Genomic DNA, 12,794 nt, shown 5'->3' on the forward strand with positions numbered 1-12,794 from the left:
AAGGAAGGAAGGAAGGAAGGAAAGAAAGAAAAGAAAGAAAGATAGAAAGAAAAAGAAAGATAGAAAGAAAGAAAGAGAAAGGGAGAGAGACAGAGAAAGAAAGAAAGAAAGAAAGAAAAAGAAAGAAAGGAAAGAAGGAGAGAGAAAGAAAAAAGAAAGAAGAAATAGAGAAAGAGAGAAAGAGAAAAAGAAGAAAAGACAGAAGAAAAGGAAAGAAAGAGAAAGACAGAAAGAAAGAAAAAACAAAGAAAGAAGAAAGAAAGAAAAGAAATACTTATTTATGATGCTTGTTAAAGATGGTAAGGCAAACTTCCTGTAAGAAGGAACCACTGTGATAGATGGAAGGATGCTGCAATGGGATCCAGCAGTGGGAGAGAGATTGGGCTCCACTCCAAGTACAACAGACAAGTAGAGATTGACAGACAAGGAACATGGTGGGGTCAGCAGATGGAAAACTACTAAGAAGAAATATCAGGGGAAATGGAATTCTGGCTAGATCTACTCAACAGAACTCTTGCTGAAGGCAGGCAGGGTGGTGAGATATTGAAGGTGGTCAGATACCAAGCGTGGAGGATTATCACTAAACTGACTTAGCAGGATTCTTGCTCAACCTGGACGCTACAAGAAAAAGGAGGGAACCCCAAGGTTGGGTCTAGTCGAGCAGAGGACTCAGAGGTCAAAGAGAAAGTCTCCATGACCATGAGCTGTAGATAAGATGGACATATCCTCTACCTTCTCTGGCCAGAAAAGGCCAGCCATTTCTGAGATGAAACATATAACATGGTTCAGAGGTTTCTGGGAGCTTGCTAAGAAACTTCTTGTGATGGTCATTACGTCTGAACACACTTGAGTAAGACACTGGGGAATGAATGCTGAAGGTGTCATATCCCACCCCCTTCATACAGCAGTTCTAGCTACGGGAACGATTCCAGGAGCTCTCTCTGAGAAAGGCAAACACAGATTTCAAAGCCTCCAGAGTCGTTATTTGGAGGAGGAAGAGCAGTAGACATTCCTTACATCATACCTGAAAACCACCTGCAATTGTGGTGTTGGAGGATGTCAGGAAAGTTTCTACTCAAGCCTTGAGCAAAGAGACCAAAAAACCAAACCACATCCGAGCTCTGTTTGGAAAGCACAACCAGAGAAAAACCCAGAGCTGCAGATGTATAAAAATAGATATGGGTCAGGCAGGAATATGGAGATGAGAGCTCGTGGGCTGCAGAAACCAGTACATTGTGTTCTGTTCTGTTCTTTCAGCCACCACTTTTACCGAGGCAATAAAAATGAAAGAGCAAGAGAGAGAGAGGGTTGGCAGGGAAATCAGCTTGAGTCTGAGTTGACTTCGACTGTTGCAAGCACAGACTGCAGCCTTACTGTATTCACGGGCAGGCAGGAGAAAATCTGAAGCAGCCTCCTCCTGCCGGCTTCCAGGAAAGGCCGCTCTTTGCAGAGCAAAGGAAGCCCTGTGGACAGCACACCCTCCCATTTCATCTCAGGACCGATCCACCAAAAGAACAAACCCAATCTGACTTTCTCCACAGGAGTCTGAGGTGACCTTCTTGAAAGCACCCCACCTTACAGGAATTCTCTGGGAGAATGTTCTCTCCATCTCTCTCTCTGTCTTTCTCTGTCTCCCTCTGTGTCTCTGTCTCTCTCACACCTGTGCATGCATGCACACACACAATCCAGCCATACAACAGCTCTGCAATCCACAAGAAGCTCCTTATAATTTTCTACCCAGAGAACAGAGAACAAAGAAGAACGAGTGAGTTTGGACAATTTAGAGTCCAGAGTGCTAAATATGTGTGTTGAAGAGAAGAGAGAAATTTTCACCAAATGATATGGGGTTTCTGAGATATACAAGTATAGATTATATGTACTTTAAAAGTTGTTTTTTGGTTGCTTAATGCTTCCTTGTATGCAGCCTTGTGAAAACCACATCATGTGAAGCCTCCATTTATCTTTGGGTTTCATGTCCTTGTTCTAAAATGGTCCAAACAATTCAAGCTTGGAAGCAGACATCCCTCCACCCCTCTCACTCAGCATCTGTCCCTATTATTCCCATGTCTGATATCCCTGGTCCTTTCCTGGTGACTCATTCAGAGGCTCTTCTTTGGTTCTTGACCTCAGGAATGATGCTTCCCACACCCCCTTCTGATTTTGCACATTTGCTCAGTTTCTTTGCACACCAGCTGCAGTTGAGTCCTCCTGGACTTGGGAGGGCATCAGAGAGCATCTATAGGGAAAGACTGTCCATGAAGGAGGCCTTTTCCTATGGATATGATCATGGTTATCTTGCCTTGTGAAAGGATGAGTAAGCATCATTAGGATGATACAATTTGTGAAACAGAATGCAAAATTTTGAATAAAGGGACTAGTAAGTACTTTTACTTGTAAGAGGGGCTCTCTTAATACGATTCAACTTTCATATACTAAAAACGATAATATAGTTAAACCAATAAAATTAGGACCCTACTTTTAATGAGTTGGTGAGAACATACTAGGAATTATCCTCTGCAACAGGGTGAGTGAGGGTCATCATAATTCTGAAGTTATGGCTGCAACCTGTCCTCCTTCTCAGACCCAGCCCCGGGAAACCTGGCTGTTTTACACAGAGGACCCTCTGTTGAGTATTAAGTTACAAGCCACTTGAGGATGGGCATGACATTTACTCAGATTGGAATCTCTACACCTATCACAGCCTACAATTCATAGGACTATATATATAAGAGTACTGAATACATGTTAGTTGAGACAATAAATAAAATAACTTCCTTAACCATTGCAGAAATTGCTCAACATCTTAATTTTATTTTATTTTTTAATTTTATTAATCTTTTTAATGTAAAAGTTTTGGTCAAGATCAAAACACTAATTCTACAGCTTTGGGTAAAAACCATTTTTGCTGGGATCTCTGGGAGCATAGTAGCATAGTTTGTGGCATGCCTTGCTTTCTGGGATGAAATGAAAGTTTTTTCCAGTTGATATTTTTAGTGTCTATTTTCCAAGTAGTATTTTATAATTTTTCTTTGTTTTTGTTTAAAAATAAAATTTGGGGAGGGGGGTGGGGAGAAGAAACAACAACAGTAAAACAAAGAAGAAAAGCCACTTGATTAAGCATAGTTAGGCAGCGCAGTGAAGCATGTTTCATCCCGGTGCCAAATGACGCTCACTAAAATTGCAGCAATTTTTGATGCACTTGCCAATGTTTGTGTTATTTTTACTTTAAAGATGTAACAGATTGCTCCAAAATAAATAATTTAAGCCTAATGTTTCAAAAGAGTCCAAGCGTTTGCGTCTCTCACTTCTGGCTTGTCTTCTGGGACTAAGCTGTGCTCAACAGAACCAGCCCTCGTTTCTATATAACACTGCATTTGGAGGGTTGTTTTCTTGCTTTGTTTTTCAAAGTTGAATCTATTTTTTGCCATTCTGTTTCAAACGTCATAGGTTTTATCACTGTTTAGCACTGAAGCCACAGCTCCTCTTATCTAAGAAAGGAAAGAACAAACGCTGTAACAGCTAGATTCCTGATCTCACGGCGGGAGGGTTTGCAGGGTACAGAGAGGGCTCTGGAGTGAGAACCTGAGACCAAGTCTCAGAGGAATCCATGGATGTCCATGCTAATTCATATTTAGACTTCAAGCTCTGCACACAGTGTCCTCAGTGTAACTTAAAACAGCTGACTTGACAGGGTGACGTCACTCAAAATGACCCCACCCTCCATCAATTAGTGGACATCTTACTGGATTGTCTATCTTCATGGCACAGCTTAAGAAAAAAAATCTAATTTTTTTAAAAGTCAAAAGCAAATCTTTATGCTGTTCTGTACTTCCTAAACGATCATGAATGGCTTCTATGATCAAGGAACAAAGATAAAAATAGAAATCACCAGAACTGTAAACTGACAGCTGTGTTCTCATTGACATAGGCCGCCACTGTGAAGTCCATCAGATGATCGGGAACTACATGTGGGACCCCAGCACCAACAAGTCCTTTGACATTGGCGTCAACAAAGACAGCCTGATGCCTCTCTGGTGGAATGGGTCAGAACCTCTGTGGGTTACTCTGACCAAGGCCAAAAGGAAGGTCTACATGTACTACTGGCCAGGTGAGTGTGTGGACATCCATTCCAAATTTCAAATCATCGTAGAATCTCCAAGAATGGTCAGTGTCAAGTTACTGTTTGAAGACCAAGCCATGGTTTGGAAAATGGGATCTTTATTTAAGAAATATGCCTCGGCCGAGCACGCTGGCTTATGCCCGTAATCCCAGCACTTTGGGAGGCTGAGGCGGGTGGATCACCTGAGGTTGGGAGTTCGAGACCAGCCTGTCTAACATGGAGAAACCCTGTCTCTACTAAAAATACAAAATTAGCCGGGGTGGTGGTGCATGCCTGTAATTCAAACTACTCGGGAGGCTGAGACAGGAGAATTGCTTGAACCCAGGAGGCGGAGTTTGTGGTGAGCTGAGATAGCACCATTGCGCTCCAGCCTGGGCAACAAGAGCAAAACTCCATCTCAAAAAAAAAAAAAAGGAAAGAAAGAAAAAAGAAAAGAAAAGAAAGATATCTTATGGGCACATTTTTCTAAAATGTATTTTTAACTCTCTAACATCATACTATTTCCTGATTCTCTTGACTTAGCAAACACCACAGGATAGCTTGCTTTTTTCATGTGCAAAATGTTGGATATACAGGAGAGAGAAATTATAGGGTACTTATTGGCTAAAAAAAAAAATAGTGTACCATTTCTATACGTGTTTGAACTCCTCTACAATATTGAAAAGATAAATGAAAGCACTCACTATTTTTTGGTAGCCCATGAAATGCAGTCTCTTTGTGTTAAGACTCCTGAGCTACACCCTAGCTCAATGAGGTAAGTAGTCATGTAAACTGCTTTGGCTGCTGTGAGAAGTCTTCGGGATACCCTCATCTTGGTCACTGAATATCTTTCATTAATGATGAGAGGATTCAGTGATAACAATATAACCGGCTTCCCATTGTCTTTCCATTGGTGGGATTCATTATTTAGGTAAGTGGGCAGTTTACCTTTCCCACACACATGGCAATAGACACTTTTTTCCTAATTTTCAATGGTGTCGTACTGATGATGGCCATTATGGAGAAAGATACCAGGGGAGGCCTAGAAAGTTGAGGGCATAATGAAGAGCAGCCTGTAGGAGATGGGGTGACGTGGCTGAGGGGGTAACACTGGTCTGGATTGAGGACAGCCTGAAGGGTCTGTGAGAGGGCAGTGGGTTGCGAGATGTGTGGTCTGTAGGGAGGGGGCAGTGGAGAGTGGGGTGAAGGCCCACAAGGTGTGTGTAGGCCTTTGGCAGGAGTTTGGAGGATGCTGGATGGAGGTGGGTGTGTGGGGAGCTGCTGGGGCACTCCAGGCTATCCAGCTGTCAGAGGTGCATGGAACACAGAAACATGGAGACATCGGAGGGCAGCCCACCACCCAGCTGTGGTGCAGTGCGTGCCCTATAAGCTGCTGCAGAGCAGTGGCCATACCTGCAGGTGAGCTTCTGAAGGCCAGGGCAGGCTGCATGAATTCACAGCTGGGCCGAGCAACAAAGACATAGCTGGCATAGGCTCTCCCAGCAGACACAGTTTCAGGGGGGTTGATCACAGTTTCTTCAGAAGACACCTAAGATTCCCTCCATAGCAGCCATCTTGGTGACCCAAGACACTTTTGAGCAAAGGAAGAGTTTAGGAGGATCCCATTATCTTATAAGGAGACAACTTTTCATGGAGGTGGACTAGATTTAAGGAAGCAAGTCAGTGCATGGACCAGGCCCATCAGGCTTGCTAGAGGAGCCAAACCCAGGGGTGAGCTTGGCTCTTCTAGCAAGTATAATGAGGTCAAGGCACAAGGATTTTGTTGCACTTTGAGGTCATTCTCAGAGGCATTATTACCAACAAGTTTATACATAGGGAGGAAATGGATTAGACACACTGCATTAGGGACCGCCTGGAAACAAATCTAAGGACCCTCAAGATAAATATGGCCAATACCATGAGGGTCATCTTCCATGACACCTGGTGAGTTTGACTTTCTCTATCTTGGAACTTAAGTTTTTCCTGCTTTGAAGAGCACACCCTCACACACAAAACCTTCCTGCCAACACCCGTTGAGCTCCCTCCACATAATATCTCCCAGAGAGGGTCTTTCAGCAGCCAGGATGCCAGTGCTATGGCCAACTGGGAGGAGATCCTACCAAGGGGCAGCTGCCATGCTGCACTCACTTCTCTCTGCAGCAGTACAGGGTATTATCATTATGCTTTATTTCCCTTTGTTTTTGACAGAGTTTCACTCTTGTTGTCCAGGCTGGAGTGCAGTGGCGTGACCTTGGCTCATGGCAACCTCTGCCTCCCCGGGTCAAGTGATTCTCCTGCCTCAGCCTCCAGAGTAGCTGGGATTACAGGCGTGCACAACCACACCTAGCTGATTTTTGTATTTTTAGTAGAGACAGGGTTTTACCAGGTTGGCCGGGCTGGTCTTGATCTGCTGACCTCAGGTGATCCACCCGCTTTGACCTCCTAAAGTGCTGGGATTACAAGCGTGAGCCACTGCTCTAGGCCTTTATCTCCTCTTATATATCATTGAGTGTCTAAAGAAATCTGAAAACTAATTTGCGTGAAAAATGTCTTGTTGCTCCTTCAAAACAGCTCCTTCAGGACAAGAAGGGACCAATCTCTTCCTCTGATTCACAGTCTAACAGCTAATGGGATGTGACAAAAATGCTTTAAGATCAGTTATACTGTTAACTGTCAGAAGGAAAGAAGCTATAAAGATAGCCTCCTAGAGCTTCCTCAGTGACCTTAATGAAGATTCACTGAAGATCTGGCTGTGTTGAAGTCGTCATAGATATAGAATAAAGTCTCTAGTCTCTCAGACACTGTCTAGTCCTTCTAAACTAGATACTCAAACGAAGCTCTCAGAGAGCCAGCTGTCTCTGCTGCCAGCCCAGCAGGGTGTGCCCTGGCACCCTCTCATCTTCCTGGGGGGCAGTTGCAGTATTTCTGGTCACTGCTGTCATTTTTGTGTCCACCCTGGTTCCCTCCAGCCTCAGCCAAGAGCCCAGTAAGCACTCATGTGTCTCTGTAAGATTAAGCGAGTTGCAGGGGCATTTCTTCAAAACATGACTTGATTGTATTTTTCTTCTTAAATCCTCCTTTTCCTTCTCCACTCCCCACAGGATATTGTACAGACCTCTTGATGAGGCCTGGAAAATCTTCGTTGCTCTAGTGAACTGGGTTATGACACGCTGAGTCTCGCCATTAAGTCAATATTTAGAAGTGCAATTTAGAAATGGCACTAGTTCAAGTCTTCCTGTCAGGTAGATAAAGCAGCAGGCTGAAAAATTGATCCACAGTGAAGAGTCCAACATACTCCACCTCAAGTCTTGAGGTGTTTAATATTGTTCACCAGGCCCTTTAGCACCCCGCCCAATGTTGTCATTGGAGTGCAGGGAGAAATATGCCGAAATATGCCTCTGGAAAAGATCCCAGGCCCTAAGTCAGGGTAGGCCCCCAAAATCAGCCAGAAACTGTATATAGGACCCAGTTGTGTTCTGCAAGGAGTGAGAGCTGAGTGTGTGTTGTTCACTCACTTAATCCCTCCACCCTATCCTTCTAGTTTAATGTTAAAGGAATTGGTGGGATGGAGGGCGGTGAGGAAGAGACTCTAACATTCACTTCATATTGGAAAGCAACCCAAAGCAGAGAAGAATTATGGGAGGAAGGAGGAAAAATAGGGAATATGGGAGAATAGTAAGATATGGTATAGAAATGCAGCTTGATATCTTTGGATAAGCATGGCTACCTTACACGGTAGCAGCAGTTTTTAAGTTTATTCTTATGACTATTATAAAATACAAAAAAGGAATTAAAAAATAGCAACTTTTTCAGAGTCTGTGCTTAATACTCCTTGGAGTTCTAAGTTCACATCTCCCACCATGCATTTGGCAATGTTAACTCCCTACAGCCAAGCAGTCAGGAGGACTTGGATGCAACCACTCATATGCTCCTGGAATGGGGCTCGGTGTGGGTCTGGGCTCTTCTCCTGGCCTCTTCCTGTCCAGGGCAGACCTTCAGACCAATAAGACACCTTCTATGTAGAGAAACACACATTTGCACCTGGTTTCCACTCCCACACTTTCCAGCAGTGGGCTGGGTAGGGAGTTAGTGGGTGGGCATTTGACTCAGCTTCTATCAAGTTTTGCTTGTTATAATCAAGGTGATGTCATCTGGATAATAAGAGGCATGCATTGGCTACTGGTCAAGAATTACAGGTCAGCTCTAGCCTCTTTCTCTGTCTTGCCATGGTAGGTCCTTGACAACCTTCAGTCAGGCTGATCTTAGAAGCAGAGGCTCAGGCACAGGGAAAACTAGGAGCTCAGCATTGCTCATACAGAGGTGTGAGTAAACCTGACAGCTAAGTCACGGCCTCTATGCATGTGACACCAATCCTCTGGATAAAAACTGGAATTTTTTTCAGGCAGATGTCAAAACATTGCAAACACAAGTAGTCTGGATATCCACTAGTTTTTAAATGACATTACCAGTTTGGCATTAGACTTTGTGATTTATGTAATTTTAGGACTGGAAGAGGCCTGAGTCAAGGCATAATTTGCTGGTTCCTGCCCTCATTAGTCAAGAACCTCTTTAGGAAACTGATAAAAACTGTAGACGTCTTTCCAGAAGAATGCATCCACATCCACTACACTCACACTTTTGTTGTCATGTAGTATAAGAGATTACAATGCTGCGGATTGCCAAGCAGTCCTTGATGTGGTAACACACACATACCTATGATAGCTAATGGATTTGATCTTTTTAATGCAATAGAAATGTGTTAAAAACTCATCGAAGTATCAAATGAAACCTAAGCTTCTGCAATTAATGTTGTCTGGCAAGGGTAGGCTTGGGTCAAAATTCTGTAAGCCTCTTTGGGTTGAATTCACATTGCATCATTTCCTTTGTCAGTAACTTTGGCAAGATCTGCATTGCTGATGTTGTCTTTGACAGCAAGAAAAGGATTGCAAATTCACATCTCAAGAGTGAGATTCTCTCCACAAAATGATCCTCAAAAGCATTCTGCAGGGTTTCTAGGCGTCGACCCGTTTCTGCTGCAGAGAAATAGAAGAGATGCTGCCTCTCTGGACTGCGGTCTGCAGAAGTGATCCCTCCAGTGTTCAAAAGTTTTTATAGCTGTCTAACCACATCCAATCTCCCTTTGCAGGATGGTATCTTGGCCAAAAGAGCACATAGTTTTTTTAGCAGGATCCCTTATGTTGATTAGGAAGTCTTACAGGGAAATCCAGGGACGAACATCCATCCTTCGAAAATCATGGCAAATCCATTTCTTCACAAAACATTTTTAAGGGGTGTGACTCAAGGCCTTGGGATGGACTCTCAGGAGACAACCATGAACAAAAGCAGATACAGACCCTCCTCACCTGCACCCCCTCCTGAGAACTTACCATCCAGTGAAGGAGGTAGATAATCTAATACTTTTCCAAATAAATGTAAAAGTACAGTTATCAAAAGTACAATCATGAAAAGCAAGCATGATGACATCATCTAATAAGGAGTCTAGCTCCATCTGAGAGGGTTAACAAAGGTGTCCTTAGAAAGTGACAATGAGGGCATGGGTAAGGTGGGAAGGAGACCCCAAACTCAAGGAGCAGCAGATGCTAAGGTCCTGGATAGGGTGGGAAGCATGAAAGTTTCAAGACATTGAAAGAAGGGAGGAGAGGTGTGGTGTGGAAAGGGGGAGAGAGTCTGAGGCCAGGCCAGGCTCTAATAGCCAAGCTGAATACTTTTATTTTTCTTTGAAACAGAGTCTTTCTCTGTTGCCCAGGCTAGAGTGCAGTGGTGCGATCATAGCTCACTGCAGCCTCGACCTCCTGGGCTCAAAGGATACTCACACCTCAGCTTCCTAAGTAGGTGGGTTGATAGGTGCACCCCTCCCCACCCCGCTAAGTTTTTTACATTTTATAGAGATGTGCATGGAGTTGGGGGTGGCAGGGGTTCACTATGTTGCCCAGGCTGGTCTCGAATCCTGGACTCAAGCAATCCTCTTACCTCAAACTCCCAAAGAGCTGGGATTGCAGGCATGAGCATCTGGCCCACGCTGAAGCATTTATTCTGAACCTGAAATGAATGAGAAGTCACTGGAAGGTTTTAAGGAAGAATGTGACGGCATCATACTTGCATTTTGAAAGCACTACTCTGGCTGCAACCTGAATGGAATGGAGGCATCCAGGGTGGGTGAATGAGGGCAACGGATGCATCAGGAAGTCATTGTGTAAACCTGGGGAGCAGGTGAGCATGGCTCAGACTGGGCAACAGAAGTGGTGAGAAATGGCTGGGTTGGAGGCACACTTAGGAACTGGAACTGCCAGGACCTGCTGATGGATTGGATTTGGGAGTAAGGGATTGGACGGTGACAGGAATGGCCCTGGGCTTCTTGCTCACAGAACTGCATAGATGGTGATTCTTCACTGAATCAGGCGTGGCTGAAAGAGGAGCAGTCTGGAGGCAGAGGGACATCAACTCGGAGTTGGCTCTGGGACGTCGAGCTGCCAGGTCTGAAGCTCCGAGAAGAGAGGTGGAGATACAAAGACATGACTCAATGGCGCATCAGAGGTCAGCACAGCTGTGGGAATGGAGAAGTTTACCCGGGGAGAGTGCAGAACTGGAAAGAAAAAAGGGTCCTGAACACAGCCTTGAAGAAATCTAATTTTTAGTAACCAGATGGAGGAGGGTGAACCTGCAAAGGACACCAAGGAAGAAAGGCTTCAGAAGCAGGAGAAGCCCAGCAGAGCTGAGAAAAGCAAGGGAAGGTAGCATCACTCTGCGTAGCCATCTGATGAGGGGCCTGTCCCATCTGAGAGGCAGGGAAAGGCTTCCCTGAGACAGTGACACTACTTGACAACTGTTGACACACACTCGTTACAGAGGCCAAAAGGATGCAAGACGGAGCGGGCATTGTAAGCGTTTAATGTTGCTGAGCATCACAGGGACTGCAAAAGGAGCATCTGCATTTATTAACAGCGCAACGCTGGCCAGCTCTGGACTTTGCGGCTGTTTCATTTCTTTAACATTATAATTTCTGACTTTGTGTAGCAAGGATGCATTGTTTTTATAGCAAGAAAAACAATTCAGGCTGTTTCAACTAATTTCTTTTTTTTTCGAAACAGAGTCTCTCTCTGTTGCCCAGGCTGCAGTGCAGTGGCACAATCTCAGCTCATTGCAACCTCTGCCTCCCAGGTTCAAGCAATTCTCTGCCTCACCCTCCAGAGTAGCTGGGATTACAAGCACCCGCCACCATGCCCAGCTAATTTTTCTATTTTTAGTAAAGACGGGGCTTCACCATCTTGGCCAGGCTGGTCTTCAACTCCTGACCTCATGATCCACTTGTCTTGGCCTCTTAAAGTGCTGGGATTACAGGCGTGAGCCACTATGCCCAGCCGTTTCAACTAATTTCTAAACATCATTAGTCAACCCTTGAAAACTGGCTGAAAATTAACTGGGATATACACAAAAAAGAGAGGACAGGTGAGTAACAGCAGACAAACTAAACCAAGAAAAAAAGAAAAGCTTAAAATCAGAGTCATGAATATTCCTTTTAAACCAAATTATTGTGTTGACAAAATTGATGTGCTAACCAAATTATTTCCAGCCAGATTGCTTTGTTCCAAATTCGTTTCAACATAACTGCACAATACTCCATTCATTCTTGGGCAGTCACTGGCCCCTGTGGGTTTACTGTAAGGAATTCCCTGACATGCATCACATATCTACCGGAGGTTTACAAACTGCATTCGCTTGCCCTCAGCTTCCCAGTCAAGTTTCAGGGGCTCAGGGGCTGGAGAGGCAGGAGATATCTGGGATTCCTTTGGGAAAAGGGACTGGAAATCAACTGCCTATGCTGTTCATTGATGCGTTCATTCCATGATGGTTTTCTTGTGTGGCCTGTGTACCTGACACATGGGACACAGACGGAATGTGTCACAGCCCTGCCACCAAGAAGCTTAGAGCCTAATCACGCAGCCAGGTATGTCAAAAATAATTGCATCACAGCACAACACGTGCAGTGGGCAAAGGAGACCAACCTCAGGCTTCATCATGTCTCCCTGGAGCTGTGTTGTGACAACTTCTTAAAATCAATGGAGTGCTATCTCAGGAATGGAAAACAACACATGTTATTGATGCTTTCATGTTGAAGGAAAAAAGAAAGAAGAAAAAGGGGAGAGGATAGAAAGGAAAGGAAGGAAGAAAGAAAAGGAGGCAGGGAGGTGAAAGGGGAGAAACAGCAAGGCAAAGGAAGGAGGAAGGGTGGAAGACAGAAGATAAGGCAGAAGGGACTCGGGAAGGACAAGTGTTCCTTAGGCTGAGCGAGTCGCTCCACGTGCAACCCTGCACTCAGGCGCCTGCAGATTAGAACAAGTGAACTGTGTTTCGGGGACTCTCCTTGAGGCAGTGGCTAGGCCAGGGAATGAATGCCGGAAGGCCCTTCTCAGGCTGCTCACCTCTTCCTCCTCCTGACGCTCCACCTGGTCTGCCCTGCTGGGCCCAATCCTTCCCAGGGCCTGCCCTTCCTTCCTCAGTGCCCTCTGTCCTCCGCTGAATTTCAACCAGGGCCAGGACCGTGGGCTCTCAGGCCACACACTGTTTCATCCTGACACTTCTCGGTGCCTTACATAAAGGAACCATGAATGCAGGATTGTACCCCAGGGCGGGACCCAGTGAGGAAGACCTTGTTCTCAAGGTCAAGTGCCAGCTA

The 12,794-nt window shown here is 44.9% G+C and overlaps 1 protein-coding gene across 1 annotated transcript in view; it reads left to right on the forward strand.

Annotated features, from left to right (window-relative positions):
* Window positions 1-12,794, forward strand: part of ENPP6 (ectonucleotide pyrophosphatase/phosphodiesterase 6) — a 125,975-nt gene that overhangs the window by 55,207 nt on the left and 57,974 nt on the right. The window contains exon 2 of the mRNA XM_011959555.1: window positions 3,929-4,108. Within this exon, the coding sequence (XP_011814945.1) occupies window positions 3,929-4,108 (180 nt within the window). The remainder of the gene's footprint in view (window positions 1-3,928; window positions 4,109-12,794) is intronic.

This window comes from Colobus angolensis, unplaced genomic scaffold, assembly GCF_000951035.1.
Source record: "Colobus angolensis palliatus isolate OR3802 unplaced genomic scaffold, Cang.pa_1.0 Scaffold5, whole genome shotgun sequence".
Taxonomy (NCBI): Eukaryota; Metazoa; Chordata; class Mammalia; order Primates; family Cercopithecidae; genus Colobus; species Colobus angolensis.